At 40.9% G+C, this 19,658-nt stretch overlaps 1 protein-coding gene across 1 annotated transcript in view; it reads left to right on the top strand.

Annotated features, from left to right (window-relative positions):
• adam12b (ADAM metallopeptidase domain 12b) overlaps positions 1–19,658 on the top strand; it is a 63,060-nt gene that overhangs the window by 30,356 nt on the left and 13,046 nt on the right. The window contains exons 4-12 of the mRNA XM_086044364.1: positions 2,328–2,406; positions 3,563–3,642; positions 5,836–6,025; positions 7,325–7,390; positions 8,449–8,520; positions 8,663–8,832; positions 9,927–10,011; positions 11,358–11,506; positions 18,275–18,452. Coding sequence (XP_085900490.1) covers positions 2,328–2,406; positions 3,563–3,642; positions 5,836–6,025; positions 7,325–7,390; positions 8,449–8,520; positions 8,663–8,832; positions 9,927–10,011; positions 11,358–11,506; positions 18,275–18,452 — 1,069 coding nt within the window. The remainder of the gene's footprint in view (positions 1–2,327; positions 2,407–3,562; positions 3,643–5,835; positions 6,026–7,324; positions 7,391–8,448; positions 8,521–8,662; positions 8,833–9,926; positions 10,012–11,357; positions 11,507–18,274; positions 18,453–19,658) is intronic.

Genomic DNA, 19,658 nt, shown 5'->3' with positions numbered 1-19,658 from the left:
CGTCAACTAATTTTTTATTAAATGAATTGACAACCATTACTATTAATATTTAATTTAAGGTAACCTCTCTGATTTTAAGCCTTTTAAGAGTAAATAATCTCCCATTTTTGTAGTCTGATTATCTCTGTTTTGAATCTAAATGAGACGATTGCTTTTACTTTGGAAAATGACGGGCATCATATTTGCCAATTTTGGGACATTTTGCAGACTATACCACTAACTGAATCATTAGTTTGTGCATTTTCTGCTCAATCCAAAAATTTTTTTTAAATGTCCCGTTTTTGAATAAAATGCTTGTAAGTAAGACATTTGCCGGATTAATCGATTTATCTAAACAAAAACATTTTGATGTAGTTTTAGACCACAAATTTTTTTTTTTTCACATTAATGGGATGTCTGTAACGCCGAAACCCGTTTATGTGTGAGAAAAAAAAAAAAAAAAAAGGCCAAAAGTGTTTTTCACAGAACAGTGACAATATGTTTGTTTGTTAGCATATTTATTTGAAGGTGTTGGCATTGATGCTAATTTCATTAGCCGGTTTAAGGCATTTTAACATTATGTGTTAGCTTTAAGCTAGTGGACTTTAGTAATACAAAGCTATGTGTTTTGTTGCTCTTTATCTTGTGTTAGTTTTACTGTAAATTTCAGCAGGGGATTACCAATAAAGAGCTAGAAATCGAACCCTTCACTCTCGTCCAAAGTGCGCACCATACACTCTGGGGAGGGCAGAACGGAAAAGTGGTGGTGCCCGTGCTGCCACGTCAAAAACAGTGGTCGGATAAACATCAGCGCCGGTGCTTTTGCCAAGTAGTTGATTACAGGCAGCTTCCAGGAGATCAAAAGCGCCGGCTTTAATACACGATGTATGGTCATGCCACTCGGATTTTTCACTGGATGGCTTTCCCCAAACATGTCGCCAACATGCGGCGCGGGATCTTTTTTGCTTGGAATTACCGCGCACGTGCCGTGCCGCTAATCCAATCTGGAGTGCGACGCACATCCTCACTTGCCCTCATGGCAACATCGTAGTGTGGCGATACATTCCGGACTCACACACAACCGATAAAAACCTGCGATAACGGGAGACCAATTCAACATACTTTTCGGACGCGTTGTAGACGTATTTGAACATGAAATGAAATTGCGAGCGTAAACTGTTTGGAAAATACTGTACTTCCTGTATTGTGCCCATGTGCATGCATGTGCCTTTAATTTACAAAATTGCTATGGCCAGACCGATATGTTTTTTTTTTTTTTTTAGCAGATACCGATTCCGATATTTGGCAGGCAGAATATTTAATTGTTTTTACGATATTTTGTCCTTTTAGTATTTAACTTTATGAACGGTATAAAAAAAAGTAGATTTGAAAAAAAAAAATTGCCAACTTTTATTTTGGGGGCGGTGTGTGACTGCTATTATCTTTGTCTTATGTGTTAAGAAAAATGGGGGAAATTTGGCTGATTATTTATTTTATTTTTTTTTCAGTGCTGGCCCAGAGTGTGGCGGGTTGTGCATTTGCATGAGACCGGCCCCGCCCCTTAAAACAGGCTCATTTCAGTGAGACTATAAATAGAGGATGGTACCTCAGGGCTGTTTTAAATTGCGACAAAAGCACAAGAAGTCGCCTTTAAGAGACTGACTCTTTAAAAACGGTGGGGGTAATGTGAATATTTTGGGGTCGTTATGTAGAAAAATGTGTGAAGATTTAATGGTTTAATTTCACTGCCTGTTATAAGAGAGTAAATTGTGTTTGTTATGCGTGCGACAAATTCTAATGCAATCAAAATGGGTTGTTGAAAAAAAATATGACACTTTTGGCTGTTTTGGGGACAGAATTGTCATTTCAGAGTAGACCAACACTGTGGAAATCCCCTCTCTGCACGTCTCACATGATTGCTGTGCTAAAGTCAGAGTTTTTTTTTTTTTTTCTTTTTTAGATTGAAGACTTTGGTTTTTTTTTTTTTCATGCTTTGGCATGGCAATTTTGGACAAATGTCTTTTTGTAGTGTAACTCGCCTTGGGAAATCAATATATTTTAGTCCTACATCACACACGCACACGTTGAGATCATCCCGCCTGACATCCACGTGATGCAGCCGCACAAGTTTGGCCTACGCGCAGGGTGGGGCTCCTTATGGAGTCAAACACACGCGCACACACACACACACACGCACAAAATAATTACCTCTACAGAGATTGCTGCTGTTCTAATCATGGAAGACATTCACATGAGAGAATCCCCCCCCAAATCCTCACTGAATCTTCTCTTGAACATCTAAGAATGTTGTTCTCCGCATTCCTAATCCCAGCCTGTCCTTTTCGCAGGGGTCTTTTCGCCAGCCATTACACGGAGACGCACTATCAGAGCAATGGACGCGTTGTCACCGGTGCGCACAACTTCACGGTATGACGCCAAAAGCGGCAAACACAAGGCGCATAAATGACGTCCCGTTTGGATTTGAATGTGCTTGTTTTTGTTGATTTGCGGCGCTCTCACGTGCGTGCGAGCGTGTGGCCGTAGTGGAGCACAACATTTATCCAGTGGCCTACTTGTTGATAAGCTCTGTTTTTTTTTTTGTTTTTTTTTTTTAATGGTTTCCAACAAATGTTGCCATCATGGTTTTATTGTAGAATCCTCTTTTAATAGCTGACCCATTCCGAGCTGCTGGTTTCACTGCCAAGGATGCTGCTATGTTTTACCACATCTTATTCAAGGCCTGCAAATATCTACCAAACAAGTGGAAAAAAACCAAATGTTTTGAATTGTAGACCAGTGTTGCGCAACCTTTACTGAGCAAGGGCACGCATTTTACACCAATGAAAAGTCAGAAAGAACATACATAGTCAGTAAAAATAAAGTCTACACACCCTTGCTCAAATGTCACCTTTTTGTGATATTAAAAAAAAAAAAAAATGAGACCAAGATTAATCAGTTCAAAAATACGTCAGGAAAAGCCTACTTGAACTTCTGAAATGTATTTGGTGGTAGTCAGAGGCCCGGTAAAATCTTTGTATGTTGCCGACTTAAATTAAATCCAAAAGTCGAATTTTTCCTTGTAAAAGTTATAACCCCGAATAACTGATGCACTCATACTGTATGTGATAATGCACCATAAACAAAGAAGGCAGGGAGACTGTCATGCCTGTTATTGTTTTTCATTGTAGGTTGTTTTTTTTCCTACTTAAAAAATGAAGTGCATAGTATTTTTCGTTGCCAAAGGTGATCTAATGTAGGTCACACATAGCTGTGAGCACACGGTTCTATTTTTACGTGGCGTGTAATTAAACGCCATTGCATGAGCATCTGGGTCTTGAAAGGTACCCCGAGCTGCTGCTCCACCAGCTGTGCTATGCAATGGTGAGATGCAGCATCCCCACGAATAACCTTGGACAGAAACGGACCGCAATTCCACTTGAATGCATCCTCGCTCTGCTCTAAAGTGTCAAGTTGGACTTCATCGAAAGTCAAGGCACCACTGTATTTTTCTATAGTAACTGTGCTATTATCTTTGTTCATATGTATTTCATTTTTTTCTTTCTTTTCTTTTTTTTTTTTTTAGAAGAAGAACTGCTACTATCACGGGCAAGTGCAGGCGCACCCCAACTCTGACGTCACCCTCAGCGCCTGCTCAGGCCTTCGGTAAGAAACGTGCCCACGATTTTTTTTTTTTGACTTTTCACTGTTTATGATTAATTCATTAAGCCCGGGAGCGCATAACCGCGTTTCTACCACTAAAGCCGGGAGCGCTGTTGCGTCGTTCTACCTTTCAAACCGGGAGAGCGGATACGTCACCGTCCTTTTTTAATTCAATTCTCCGTCCCTTAGCCAACTTAATGCATCAGAATATAAGCGTGAAGGTGTCGCGAGACCGCGCAGGATGTCGTGGAATTTTTTTCGAGCCGTAGGTAGGCTAATGGCGGACGCCGTCGATCGCCGGGAGCTCTGATTAAAGTAAGTAACGGCAGCGATATATAGACGACGTGCACGTAGACAATTACGATATTGACGTCTTTGTAACAGAATACAGGATGGTAATTACCACTCGATTTAAAAAAAATAATAATAATTAAAATACACGTTATTTCTACATCTTCGATTAAAACAGTAAATTAATAATAATAATAAATTCTGCCTGCGTGAAAGCCACGTGTCTAAGCCTTTTAATTCTTTTGGAATTGTGTTTCTGTCTGCTACAGGGGCTGAGATATGAATCATTTTGTAAGAGTTGAATTTCTGGGAGAACTTCAGGTTTTCAAGGGTAATTCCAAAGGCGACCGACGGTTTTGGGGAGCTGTTGAGAAATTCGCTTTAGGCCTTAATGGGTTAAGCTCTGTAGGATGGAGGCAATGTCCCAGCAAAGTTTATTGTAATTCACGAAAATGAACAAAATGACTCAAACGAAATCGAAAACAAAAAAACATGTTATCAAACCAAACAAAATAAAATGAGTATTTCCAAAAGAAAAGATAACTAACTGAAACTACATTTTACATTTACGAAACTAGCTAAGATGAACTCTAATGAGAACGGAAATGTCCTTCGTTTTTTATTCCTGATTTGGGTCATCAGTAGTCAAGTCCGAGAGGTGACCTGGCTGGTCCATCATCACCATAGGCAACTTACGTCGAGTACAAAACTATTGGGTCGTCATTTGTTGCTATTTTTTTCAAGTGTTGTTTACTTCAGGTTCCGTCATCACTTACATACAGCAATTGTGCAGTCACGAACACTAAAATAAATTAAAGGTTGACCTGGCTGACCTCTAAAGGAGAGTACGGAACAATTGGAGTGAGTGTATTGTGTGTGTGTGTGTGTGTGTGTGTGTGTGTGTGTGTGTGTGTGTGTGTGTGTGTGTGTGTGTGTGTGCTCCTTCTGGAAGTGTTGTTAATTTCATTGTGTTAAAACAAAACAATGGGAAGCACACATTGGTTAACTGACTGCACAATCTTTAGCACTCACTTTAATAAGAGCTATCCTGGCTGGTCCAGACCATTAAAGTAGAGTACAAAACTATAATATTGTTATTAGCGCTATCAAAAACACATATTTAAAATAAACCCGGCTGGTTACCGAGCAGAGTACGGATTTATTTCCTACTTTTGGGCGTGTTGCTTACGTCAGTCCAAATAATTACACGATCATGAGCACTCACGTAAAATGAGGGGTGACCTGGCTGGTCCATCACTGTCTCCCCTAGAAACGCTGAGCTCAAATTAGACGTTTGGATGTAATCAGTCAATGTGAAGTAGACTGTTTCATATTTCAAGCTCCGAGGCTCCTCCATAGAGGTCATTTTAGAGCGTTGCACAATGTGCGTCCTGGCTGGTCCATTGACATAACAGACGGCTAAAGTAGCTGCTAAACATTTTTCCTCATGTTACTTTAAACTGTAAGCCGCTGTCGGACGAAGGCGGGAATGTCACAGCTCATTGTTTGTCCTCAATTATGCCCTAATTGGCGTCTTCATGTCGCTAATGATGAACCGCAGTCGAAATATTCCAGATTTGCGGCATCTGCAGAAAATTCCGCTTAATTAAACACACTTTGGCATGATGGCCGTAAAATCGTTAAATCGTTAATTCTGTGCTGAGACGGGCGGGATGTCACTTCTGAGAAGAATTTTGCTTTTAGTCTCGGTAAAAGGCAAGTAAATTGACGGATATAATCTTGCTAACGTTTTGGTTTGTTGCTTTTAATAAGCTTTTTTTTCACAGCCATCATGAGCACATGAATAATAGGGCACAGCAAACCGAATTTCCGTGAAACTTAATTGGGCGATCAAAGGAAGAATCCAGAAAGATTTGTTTTGGTTTCTACTACTTATCTTTGCAGAGGCTTCATCGTGCTTGAAAACAAGTCGTTGGTCATCGAACCGGCGTGGGGCAAAGGCCCGGACGTCCACGTCATCTACCGAGCGGAGGAACTGCGTCTGAGCCCGGGCGACTGCGGTCACGGCTTCAACATGTCCTCCGTGGCCCCGGGCGACGACCTTAAAAGCCCTTTCCGGACCTTCCACACCAGGGTGAGATGACAAAGTGTGCACCCAGGCAGCGGTCGGATGACATCGCCTTGCTGATGCAAATGTTTTGTCCAAACTGCCAAATTGGAGACGTTCCCAGAAAGTGTTGTTACCTGAGTCCAAAAATTGCGGGCCCCCGTGCGGAGAGTTTTGGCCAAAGGTGTGCGCGGAGCAGGTGCGGCGGCCATATGGCCGTGTGATCTCAAATATTTACAAAAGGAGCAGTGCGAGGTAACATGCACCTATGTTGTAATAATAGTGGCGCTTTCACATTTGTACACTTACATACCAAGTAGAAGAGGTTCAAATGGGGTAAGAATATTTGATCTAATAGATGCCATGCCTCAATTCCAGAAGGAACCTCAAGTAAACAACTTCTTTCCTCTCAGGGGGGAAAAAAAAAACATCACGGGAGTAATAGTGGACTTCATTAGATTAGCAATTTAGATCTATGATACTGATGCACTATCACAACTATTGGTATGATGGATGCTACAGTAGAATGTCATAATACAAAATTATGTTTTTGTACATGTTATTCTATTCGATTTTTCATTTTAATTGGGTGATGAATATAGCAAGACGTATCTACTAGTAGTACGATTACTACTAGTATGAATAAGATTGAGAAGAAGAAATATTACCGGTAATATATTTACAGTATCATACAGTACATTGTGGTAATGCAATTAATTATTATTTTAATAGATTTACATGTTTGTACATTAATTTTGGTATTTGGCAATTATAAATTAGTCATATCATTTTTATATTTTGTCATATTGATTAGGATGATAATAAAATACTACTGCCGCCACTACGAATAATATTAATGAATAATTGTAGTAGTTGTACGTTAAAATGATATGTAAAATAGTTTTATTTTCATTATGAACTATAATGTTAATTATGATACAATAATTATGTTAATCATGATACAATAATGCCATAATAGACATTCTGTATTACTTGCATATTGTAGGACATGTCATCGCTGTCCCGTGAAAAACACTTATGTCCATTATTTTCATTTTTCTTATTTTTACGTGAATGGGGTTTCCGCGTTACAGACATTGCGTTAACGTGATTTTTTTTTTTTAAAGCTAAAATCTGACATACGTGTTTTTCACAGGACAGCGACGAAAATACTACAACAACAATATAAATGATGATGATGATGATACATTTTCGGAATTTGTAACTGTTATGTTTGCAAAAAAAAAAAAAAAGCAAACCAAAAAAAAAAAAAGTGAATACTCTGAACTGTAATGATAACAAACACCTCTTTTTTTTCAACCTCAGCATAAAAGGGACGCGCAGAAGACCACCAAATACGTGGAGCTGGTCATCGTTGCGGACAACCGAGAGGTAGAGCCACCCGCCTCGCTTCCATTCATCTTCCCCACAACGAAGAGAGCAGGAAAAGGGGGTTGGGTGGGGCGGGAGGGGGGGGCGTGTTGATCTATTATGAGCGGAGCTGCAGATATAGGTCAGTGTGCAACAAGCTGTGTGCTTTGGTGCCAGCGGCTTGACAGGAAATGACTCCCCAGCGGAGTGAGCAGACAGGAACAAGATCTACGCCGGGTTTCCTCCCGCTTCTGCTAATGTCAGCGAGCCCAAAGGACTCAAGCCCTGACCTCAAGCTCATCAACAATGGGAAGCAAGTAGCGGAGAGACTTCACGACATGGACGACATCTCCTGACCTCACAAATGCTCTGGTGGATGAATGGACAACAATTCCCACACATTCACCGCGGTGTCTTGTGCAAAGTCTTGCCACAAGAATGGCAGCGAGGGACCTGCACATTATTTTATTCAGTTGTCACATCCTTTATATGTGATTCTCAAGAATCACAGTATTATTTTTGGGGGGGGGAATTTAAATGAAATATAACTAAGAATCATAATTGAATGTAAACAGGACATTATTATTACTAGTAGTAGTAGTAGTGTTTATTATAAAAGTAAATAAATCATATGTAGCATTATTATTGTTATGGTTACTAATAATAAAATACATAACATAATAATACCAATCTTAATAAGAAGAATAGTAATAATAAATCTGCACAATCTAGCTCATGCTTTATATTTAAAAAATGTAAACTACAACTAAAAAGTTGTTTTTTTTAATTTAATGGATTTTTAAAAATTATTATTATCACCTATGCTTCATTTAAATCTATTTAGTTGGAATAGAATAAATTAGGTAATGAAAAATAAATGTAAATCTTTTTAAAAGTGCATTTAATTAATTGTATTCTGTCATGAATGAATGTCTAACTCATTCTAATATGTTGTAGTTTCTTTTTTTTTTTTTTTTTTTTAAATTAGGCAACACATTTTAAGATTTTACTCCTGGTCATTGAGTTTTCAGTTCTCCCCCTCAATAATGTCTATTTTTGTTCTTGTTGTTTCTTCCTAGTTTCAAAAACAGGGTGGCGACGTGGAGAAGGTGAAACAGAGACTTGCAGAGATTGCCAATTATGTGGACAAGGTACACACTGCATAGACACAACACGTACGAACAGATGCCCCAATAACTACGTACTACGCTGCTTTTATGTTATAGCCTTCCAGATTAAAAACTACTCCCGTCTCATCCCTTTTTTTTTTTTTTCCCTTCTTCTTCCATTCAGTTCTACCGAGCGCTGAACATCCGCGTGGCCTTGGTGGGTCTGGAGGTGTGGAGCGACCACGACAAATGCCCCATCACGCAGGATCCCTTCGCCACCCTTCACGAGTTCCTCGACTGGCGCAAAGTCAAGCTGCTGCCCCACAAACCTCACGACAACGCTCAGCTCATAAGGTCCTCCATCGGTTTTGCCGATTGATTGACATGCACACTCAATATTGGATCGCTAAAGTGTCACCCCCGTGGTATCATTTCATCTCGTCACTATAATGCATCCGATAGCAGCACTAGTGAACGATTCTTGAAAAAAGAGGCTTGTCGAAATGTTTAATGCCACTCCCAAAGAAAGTTGACTGTCAAACTAAAGATAAAACTAAGTGTATTATACTTGTGTTCAAAACAATCACATATCTGAAAATTTCAGTCCACTAGCTGGATGCTAATGCTAAATAGCAACTGTGTTGTGGTTCTATAGCCATTTAAGCTAGTTTTTCCAACCACATACAAGACACAGCAAGCAAAAATGTTGAAGTGGCAGTAAAACAGCCCAAAATCCAAATGTCACTGAGTGTAGAGATAAATCTTACGTTGCGATTTAAACACTTCTTAAGAGTTAGGTGTTGTCATTTTTGTGGGTAGGACATTCCACAGTACTGGGGTCCAAATAGAGAATGTTCTAGAACCTGCTGGCTTTTTTCATTTTCATTTCTAGTTCTCTTGAGTCACCAAAAGACCAACTTGAGAGTAATGCTAGTTGGAATGTTGTGATTGGTCATTGGATAATCTTGCGTGGCAGACCTAATGATCTCTCACGGACGACTAAAGTGGCAGGGCACAGAAGTTGGGAAGAGGGCTAAACAATTCATCAAATCCAAATCCTCACCAAAATAAATGAACAATCTGTCTTTCATGTTAATTTATGTTTCATTGGTGGTTCATAACCTGACCAGAACATTTGTGTCTAATGCAGATTAATTTATGATGAAAAATACGTGGGAAGATGATCTTGAAAAAAAATGATCTTAAAATAATCTTAAATCGTGATCGCAAAATTGCAATTGGATTATTTTTCAAAATCATTCAGCCCTACTACGAGGGTGCTCACTGAACCAATTCAAGTCACATCTCAAGGCACCACTAAACCATTGGGAGCATTCCCGCACATCCAGAAAAGCTTTTTTGCAAAATGCAACATTTCAAGCCCCTCCTCCGAGCTGTTCTCTCCCTTTGGAAATAACTGACCACTTAATCCTTGTGTCCTTTCGCAGCGGGGTCTACTTCCAGGGCACCACCATCGGCATGGCGCCCATCATGAGCATGTGCACGGCCGAGCAGTCCGGAGGCATCGTCATGGTGAGCCGTGACGCTTTACCGCCTCCTCTCCCTCCGTGTCGCGTTGCATCCATCCAAAGAGGTGTTGACTCTTCACCGCAAGGACGTTCGTGCGCATCCTGACACCGCGCTGTATGAAATGATATTATTTTGTAAAAAAGACCCGCTGGCCGGCCGGCGTAACGACCTTGCCACTCGCCCGGTCGTTCAATTTGTGCCGAGGTGTTTTTTTTCCGCACCCAAAAAAAAAAAAAAGCGCATTTACATTTTTATGATAAATGGCCGATGTCGGACCTCGTTCCGATCACGACGTATTTTCTTCGTAAGCCTCGTGTAAAAATGAGCTGCCGGCGCCGTCCCGGCTGTCCGCTTGAGCGGCGTTGGTGCCAGATCCGCAAAGTGGTTATCTGCTCGGTGCCATCAGGCACCGGCCCAGGTGGACCTGCCCTCCCGTTAATAGATGTGTCATCTTCGGGCAGAGCCTTCTCCAGATGTTTTTCGTGCCCGTTACTTTACTCGTGGCAGATGGCTGCCGTGAAGATTAAAAGGCTAACCAAGGCATCAGTGGCTAGTCACGAGAGAGGCTAAACAACTCCTGAACCGCCAAAAACACATTTATCGGCTCAATTTTTGCGCATTGAGATTACAGAATGGTGTTTACACGCTCAAGGTTTATTTCAAAGTCAACCAGAATGTCACTGAGTTGAATACACACCTTGGCCAAGGTTGAACTTGTATTGTATCACCGCCATATTTCATTCTAGGCGGCGTTTAGCTCAGACGTTTTCAGACCCTCTTTTACACTAACGTTTGAAAAAATTTGAAAAAAAATATAAAGAAATTCTTGGGATTGAATGGCTATACTGTGGAAAGGCAAGTCAATTCGTCAATGGCAGTGAATGAGTTGATTGGGATTCAACTGCAAAAATCCACAAAATAAATGTACTATTCTAGTAAGTTTAGGTAAAGAATAGTAAGGTAAAAGCAAAAATCTGTAAATAATTGACCCCTTGTCCTCTCTCCTTCTAAACTAGTTTTCTAACTGCCTATGGATGCCACAAGATGGCCCCCAAAGCAAAACTTTTACATTAGACGGGGTAAAGCACAAAAACAGACTGAAAAGGAACTGTCAACTTGAATGTGAATGCTGAGGATGTTTCACTGGAAGGGCCCCTAAAATGGACTACAAAAATGTCAGGAAAAGCTGACCAGAACATCCGAACTTTATTGGGAGTTCTGCTGAGTTCACATTCAGCTTGAATGTGATTGGTTCATTTGGAACACAGCCACACCCTCATCTGTGTAAATGTCATTTTAAAAGTACCTCCTCATTTTATTGTATGTTATTTTTTGCGTCCATTTGGTAGGATCACTCCGAGAACCCGCTAGGCGCAGCCGTGACGTTGGCTCACGAGCTGGGCCACAATTTCGGCATGAATCACGACACGCCCGAGCGCGGCTGCGGATGCAGGATGACGGTGGACCGCGGCGGCTGCATCATGACGCCTTCGACGGGGTGAGACGTCATCCTTTTTCCCTTCCGGTTTACCCCGCATGAAAGTTTTGGGGAATGGGGAGAGCATGCAAAACCCAGAAAGTCCAGAACTAAGATTTAACCGCAGAACCCCAGACATGCTAACCGCTAATTTACAATGCTGCCCGTACAAATTTTACATTTTGCATTGATTTAAAGAGATCCCATTTTTCATCAAAGAATCCTGTTGTTTTTGAATGATTTGCTGGGAATAGGGTTAAATTAGCCAGTGGCTTCATGCAAGGTAAGCAAAGCTGCGTTGAGTTTTGTCTGATGCACGTATTAGTGGAAGATGCTTCTGATGAACTGTACTTGGGTGACTGCTTGGTGAAGTTGTCGAAGCAGTGTGTGGGGTGGGAGATTGTGGGGGGGGTGGCAGGGGCAAGCGCCACATACACACAGTATAAAAGTACTACATAGACCACGAGTTAAAGTAGAACTCAAATCAAAAATTCTGACTTTTGCCTTTGCGGAATAAGAATTAAGCAGATTATTGCACTCGTTTTCCATATCAGGGGAATGATATTTTTCCCGGCACCGCCCCCTCTGTCGACTGAAACTGACATCAAAGTGCCCTCGGGCTCGCATTGGCTGTCATGGTAACAAAAGCCAGACTTGCTATTGGCTCAGTTAAAAAAAAAAAAAGTGGAATGAGCGTTGGATCACTTAGCTTGACAAGAAAAAAAATCCCTCATAATCTGTGCTGTATTTCTTGAAAAAAAATGCCTAATCTATCTCATTTAACAAGATGTATGGAGTCAGACTAGCTCATTTTCATTTGTAAATGATGCCGCGGATTCACGACATACTGTAATCGCTCTTATCGCAAAGCAGCCCCACACACACACACACACGCGCACACACACCCTGTGGCCCGAGACTGAAGCAGCTGCTCCAGTATTCCGCCCACGTCGCCTGGGTCGTTGAGATAACAATGCAGCCGCGAGCGATGGACTCTCATGTTAGTAAACAGCAAAGCTGATAAGGCAGTCCAGAGAACAGCAACAGATTTTTTTTTTTTTTTGGACTCCCGCGTTGGAATTTTTGCCCGGGCGGCATTCCCCCACGCCGCCAAAATGAGCCAGACTCCAACCAGTCCGCTTGGTCTTTGAATTGTATTGCGGCAACCCGTTATAATACAGTGCAACCCCTTTTGCTAGGCCTTAGTTTTGTGGTTTTCGTCAAGATTTTTTTTTTTTCCATTCAAATACCATCCTGGTTTTCATTCGGCGGCTATTCTGTTCCCGCGATTGATGCGCATTCATTCAAACATTGTGCAAATTGTGTGTATTCAAAAGTCAGACCTTTCGAAATAAAAGCTTGCAGTATAACAAAACATGTCACCACACTTTCTTGGGGTCACGACTCACTAAAACAAAAGCACAAAATGGTTTGTGTGACTGCCAAATTATCAACTGAAAGTGTGGTCCAACTCTTATTCTATTCCGATACTTTTATTTTGAAGGGCTGATGTTTCCCCAACTTGTCAAAATAAAAACCAGAAGTTTTGACTTTTTAATGAAAGCTTGCATTGTGGAACACATCTTGCCGTTTCTTAAACGTTTTTCAACACTTTAGGACATAAAGTCCAGAATCTTCACTAAAGGGAAAAGTGATAAATGTTTATCCACTTCATTAGTCATTTATATTTATTTCACGTTGTTTTTGTTTGTAAAGCTATAGTTATTCTCTATTAGATATATTTGTTAACATTTCAGTGTTTCTGGAACAAATTCTTTGGATTTACATGATCTCCTATGGTAAAAATTGCTTTGGGTTTCATCACATTTGGTTTTAGACTGCTTTGCTATGAATTAGCCGTTCATAGAGCCGTTGCTGTTCGGAGTGGAGAATTTCAGATGATATCAAATATATCAAATATATGTTTTTTTTATTACAGTTATTAAATAGGGCATTTTACAGCAGTATTATGATGGCTAACAGATGATTTCCATTTTCTTTTATTTACTGTGTACGCAGTTGAGTTCAACCTCGGAGTTGACCGAAAATCAAACCCAAGCCATCAAACACAACTCCTGCACTCTTAATTCAGCCAGCAGACGATGTGAGAGAAAGTATTTACTATTTGCCTTGTGGGCACATGACTTAAAAATGCCGCAAAATACATAATTTACCCGACCGTGAACATTAATTGCCACAGATGAACCCAAAGTACCTCTTTGAGCCGGCAGACAATAAAGTAGTAGTGATGTTTCTGACGTATGTCTACTTCATCATCAGGACAAGCGGAGTCATGACGGGCATTCGGGGGAAATGACGATATCATCTAAACACGGCAGCATGAGTCACAGCGCTGATGAATTATTCAAAGAAAACATAGCTCTCTAAATTTGATTTCCCAAAGAGTTTATCTACGACGATGAGGTCATACTATAAATGTCGCAGTCTACTTTTGATCCCACTTTGCTTTTGTTTTTTTGCCAGGGTGGTGTTTCAGGTTTTTTTCTCTTTTTTCTTCTTTTCTTTCTTTTTTGTGGAGTTCTCTCACTTTAAACTTGCTCACGGGGAAGAGGATGGTCTTGCATCCAAATGATGTGATTATCGGTGGCACTGCCGGCTGAAATCAGGGTGACGGCGCCACGCAGGATCCGCAGAGATTCTTTTACGCCTCGGCACACAGCGCCAACGAGTCAAACGAGGAAGGGAGGCTTGTATTTATCTCTTAAGCGGCGTATACACACTCTGATAATCGGACCAAATTTGAGTATGTTTTCACGATTATTGGATGTCTCTGGTAGATTATCTTGACGATTTGGTTGTGGTGTGAAGGGTGTTAAAAGTGATTTTTTTTTTTTTTTTTCCCCTCCCACAATCTGCTCGGCAAAAGGTCAGGGCTGACAATCGTAGATGTTAAACCTGTTCAACATTTACGATAGCAATGCTTGCGATGGCTAATCAAGCGGCGTACACCAGGCTTATAATAGTTTGGGATTTTTTACTATAGTTCGTTTTTATTTCATTTGGACTTTCTTTGAATTCACTTAGTTGTAATTACTTTTTAGAGCGGGTTTGTTCGTTTTGATCTTTTTGAAAATGCATCATTTTAGTTTAGCTTTTTAAGTTTTAGTTTTAGTTTTTTATATATGGAGTGTTTTTGGAGTGCAAGATTAAAAACGTATGGCCATATAGTAATACTGAAATGAATTTAAAACAAATCCCAAAAGCTCATGTATAAAATTAATTGACAAAGAAATGAAGCTGTAATTATAGCGAAAACAAAGGACATATTCACTGTTATTATAGTTCGTTCTAGTTGGTCTTCTATTTCTTCTTAGTTTTTTCTGGCAGTCTGGATGCCCTTGTAGTAGCAACCTGCCCCTCACAGGCCAGACTTGGTACTACAACCGACACCTTTCCACGTATGGTGTTCTATATTGGTTAGCTGGAGTACCCCCCGCCTCACAAACTTTAATTCCCGGTCATATGTGAGGTCTTCAATATTTAAAATTAATTTTACATTTGGACAAAGAGGTTAAAAATCGGTACATGTGTACCCCGCTTCAGTTTGTGGTGACGTAGAGAGAAACGAAACAAATGAGCGTACCTTCGTGACAGGCCTTGATGATGGAATTCGTAGACACCATGACAGGTGCAGACATTTACTCGCCTACAAGAGCTGCATTAGTTGTGTGGAACTGTGCAAAAAGCTGTCAAATTGGGTCACAGTGAGATTAAGCAAGATGATGGATATAATTCCCCCAAGACATCCCGGTGTTTGCGCAACGTGTCCTTTCTTTTAATCACCAAAACCTCCCAATGGTGTCGTAGCCTAACATTTGCTAAAAGGTCAGACATGTCTCCTCTTGTTAGCCGGGACTAAATATTTGTCACTCCGCAGCACCGTCACCCAGAAAAAAACACTTTCACTCTCACCCGTCTGAAGCCTGACGCTGTCAATCAAGTGACAGGGCGCTTTTATTGTGGCTCACTTTAAACATTTACCTCACGTCCTCATCTATTTGTGCATTTATCAGCGAGGTGTAGAACTTTACAGAACTTTTGGTGGGATTGGAGTGTATAAGCGACTTGTTTTGGACTTTCTGAAGCAGTGGAGACCAAAATTTTGTCCAAGGAGGGTTGTATACAAAACAATCTACAGGTGCAGGAGCCACTTGGAGTTTATTAAGCTAAAATCAATCCAAAATATGCTGAACAGTTATATGGTACCTCAATTTACTAGTAACCCATATTACTATGGATGTAACGATTCACTCAAGCCCCAATTCGATTTTCGATTTTCAGTTCCCGATTTTCGATTCGATTTTAAAAAAAATTGCTACCATGCTTGTCTCTGTGCACGAGTGTGGTTCTGCAGCCATCCACAAACGCAATACGCAATGATGTTTGGCGTAAAAGCATAATTTGATCTACACATTCAAAATGTGCTATGCATCTGGAATGAAAGAGCGTTCCAAGACGTCATTTTCTAGATACATTTAATCAACTCGATTAATCGGGGCGAATGGATTTCAAATCGATTTTCGATTAATCGTAACATCCCTACAAATGACTGTTTTTTGTTTTTGTTTTTTTTTCTGGATACTAGCTGCCCATACAGCAAGTAAGTGCAAGTGCAAATGGGACAGTGATCTCAAGTTCACACTGTCCAAGACCAAGACATGCCCAAGGCCAGAACTCACCAAGAAAAGACAAAGTCCCTCAATCACTACACATGAACTGAAGCTATTTATTGTTTTACAAAGGGCTTCTCTTTGATATCACATAACTGAGGTTGACGAATAGCAGATTAGCGCCGGCCTTGACCAGTCTTGGCGGAAAATCCAAAATCCGAGACCAAGACAAGACTTTTGTGAATCAAGACTAATGGATTGATTTAATTGAAGGGTTAATCTTCCTCTCATGGATCTGGATTTGATCATGGATTTATATTTGATCGATGAAGATTCCCAGCCACTGTGCCCAGTGAGAGATGATGTGATGCCTCACTTGTGTCCACAACCCATCTAACCTATTAAACCGTGTGTCCGCCCAACTGCAGGAAATCTTACCTTGATAAGTCCCAGTCCTCTTAGAAAAGTGTGCTGTGGATCACTGTCAAATCCCGCCCTCACCATGCCAACAATATTCGCTCAATGCAAAGCGCCACACGGAATATAAATGAGCCATGTTAATCAATGCGATGTGAAGGGTGACTCACGATGTGAGCAAAAAGGGGAAGGGAAGAAAGTCAGTTTCTCAGAAACTGAATTTGAGGCGGCGGAGTCGAGGAAGTGCTTCCTGTTTGCTGTCTTCCTCAGTAGATCAATCGCGATTTCACATGTGATTATTTTTCCCAACGTCCATTTAGATACTTTTCCTCTACATGGCAGGAGGTACAATTACCGCCCGTTGGCTCCATTTTATGTCAATGTCGATTATTAGCTGACTCAATCGTAATAACACAATTTGCTGCTTTCAAAGCGGACTTTGAATGATTTTCTCTGATAATGTTTCACAGACTAAATCCGCCTAGTCAAGTTGAGACCTAAACAAAATCCACTCACTGAAAAATCCCAAAGTGTTGGTTGATTAACATTCTTCTTTTCACTTGATGAGCATTTCGACGCAATCCTCACATCTTGATCAATAAAGCAGAATGAGAGCAGGATGGCGCAGCGAAACCTTAGCCCGCCAACCCTTCCTAAGGCGGGAGATATTATCTTCAGCCGTGCTTTTGTTTTCACTGCGACTGAAAAAGGGGCCGGCTAATTAAAAGGCGTCTAATTGTTGTGCTCAGCCAAATTAGTTCCGCTCGGGCAAACTATACACCTGGAGACGGCTGCGGGGCTTCAAGCCAATATTATCCAAGGAAGTCGACACTTTCTCGCTTGGCTCATTTACTCTAGCCGGTGGCCTCAGCTGTCATAACAAACACGTTCGATGTGGAGCCACGCCAAATGGAGCACATCTTGGGATACATTTTTTGGAGGGGTCTATTTCTTGAACAACGGCGGGTTGCCCTTTGCTGTACTTTAAAAAAAAAAAAAAAAAGAGATTTTAAACACTGTGCACGTATCTGAACACACAAAGGAACATAACATCCACAGAAAGTTGCTTTGTAATTGCCTAGACATGTCACACTTTTTTTTCTATTAGATAAGGCTGCGGCCTGACAAAATGAAACTCCTTCCCTTAGTTCAACATAGTTGCTTGGCACCAAGATCCCACTAGACGATACCAAGGCAATATTTTTATATTAAACATGACATGCCCAGCGTGGAAAAAGAGACAACAGGAGGGATCTGTGAAAATATTAATGAATCAATGTGTCGCAATATTCCTCATGCCAATTCAATATCGATTCAGAGAGTTCACCATCTGGCCCATGGTTGGGGGGGGGGTGGGAGGGGGGGGCGCAAAAATCTACACATCCACAATTCGCAATAGCTAAAAATGTGATTTGAATCAAATATTAAAAAATATTCTGAATGTTGATGGGATTTGTTTTTTTTTACTTTTGTATTCCACATGCACGGATAAGTTATTATTGTGCACATTTTTATAATCAGATGGGATTCACTATGTAGTGTAGATAATAATAAATAAAAACGAAGCACAACAAGATTGCTCACTGTGAAAGTAATGGACTGTTTTGAATTCACGTCCACTGAAAGTCTGCTCGATTGAACGACAGCGCAAAGAAATTGCACCAGCATACCGAATTCCGCATCATCAGTCTCGCGCTTTCCCCGACTGTCATCAACCTTGAGTCAACTCTCCTCCTGCTAGGTACCCGTTCCCCACGGTGTTCAGTACGTGCAGCAAGAAGGACCTCGCAGCCAGCCTGGAGAAAGGCGTGGGCATGTGTCTGTACAACATGCCTGAGGTCAAGGTGCTCTACGGGGGCCAGAAGTGCGGCAACGGCTACGTGGAGGAAGGGGAAGAGTGTGACTGCGGGGAGCCCGAGGTAAGGACGAGGGGCGTCTCCATCTACTAAGACAATGTCAGTTACAATATCATTTCCTGAGAAAATCGGACAACTATTACTTTTTCTCGCTCGCGTTTGCAGCAAAACGATCAAACACCGTATGTTTGAACACCAAATTGGCCAACCAAACTATTTCAATTCATGTCAATAAAATCTGCTAGCTTCATGCTAACATGAAACGTGAAATGTCGTCGATAGGCCAACGGAAATAATTGCAAACCTTCAAACACGCATGGCACGGCAACACACACAACCAGCAAGTGTAAAAACAAACAAAAAATGTTTAATCGAGCCGTATAATTTCAACTAACAAAAGTCTGTTAGCGTCTTGCTCTCATATGATACTGGCAATTAGCATAGACGTGTTACAGTAATTATGAACTTTAAAAAAATAAATAAAACACACAAAGCAGCAACTTGTACATACAGACCATAATAGAAGAGAATTTGACATTGCATATTTGAGCGCTTTATATAAATATATATGTAGTTTGTCTAACAAAAGTCCGTCAGGCTTTTGCTAACACATAATGCGAAACGCAATGTACAGGCTAAAGGAAATTAGCAATGATTTTATTATAAACCTCACAGCAAAACAAGTTAACTGTCAAACAATTATAGTCGGTTTTACCGCTGTGTAATTCAACTTAAATACCTAAGATAACGGTAGCTGTACGAGGACGAGCCATATAATTTTGTCTAACCTCCTTTAAGTCAATTAGCTTCATGATATCTTACAATGTGAGACACCATAAATCGGCTAACACAAATTAGCATAGGTGTCATGTATCATCAAACTTTTGGTAATGTCAACTTTGCATTTTCCCCTCACCTCGACACGCTTATTGTGACTTATTGTAAATGTATTTAAAAAAACAAACAAACAAACATCTCAAAGCACAGCTATAGCGACGCAAGTTGTCGTTTCCAAGTAATGGCACCTTGCGCGAGCCCCGCCGCCTGGTGCTCAGTCACTGGTGCGACAGGCTATCGCGCTGGTGTCATTTCCCGGTCACAGGCCCATTCATCAAGTCGCTCTCCGGTGGTGTGACAAAAAAGAGAAAGTTTGATCGGGTCCAGCCTGAAATAAACTTTGCTCTGCTTTTGTCGCCAACACACGAGCATGCGCTAATGTGTGTATCCTTCATACACACGAGCACACATAGACTTATACACGCTGCTCGT

The sequence above is a fragment of the Filicampus tigris genome, chromosome 11, assembly GCF_054856515.1.
Source record: "Filicampus tigris isolate MCC_2025a chromosome 11, RoL_Ftig_1.0, whole genome shotgun sequence".
NCBI lineage: Eukaryota > Metazoa > Chordata > Actinopteri > Syngnathiformes > Syngnathidae > Filicampus > Filicampus tigris.
Note: the sequence above shows the minus strand (reverse complement) of the source record. Positions and strands in the feature narration are given on the sequence as shown.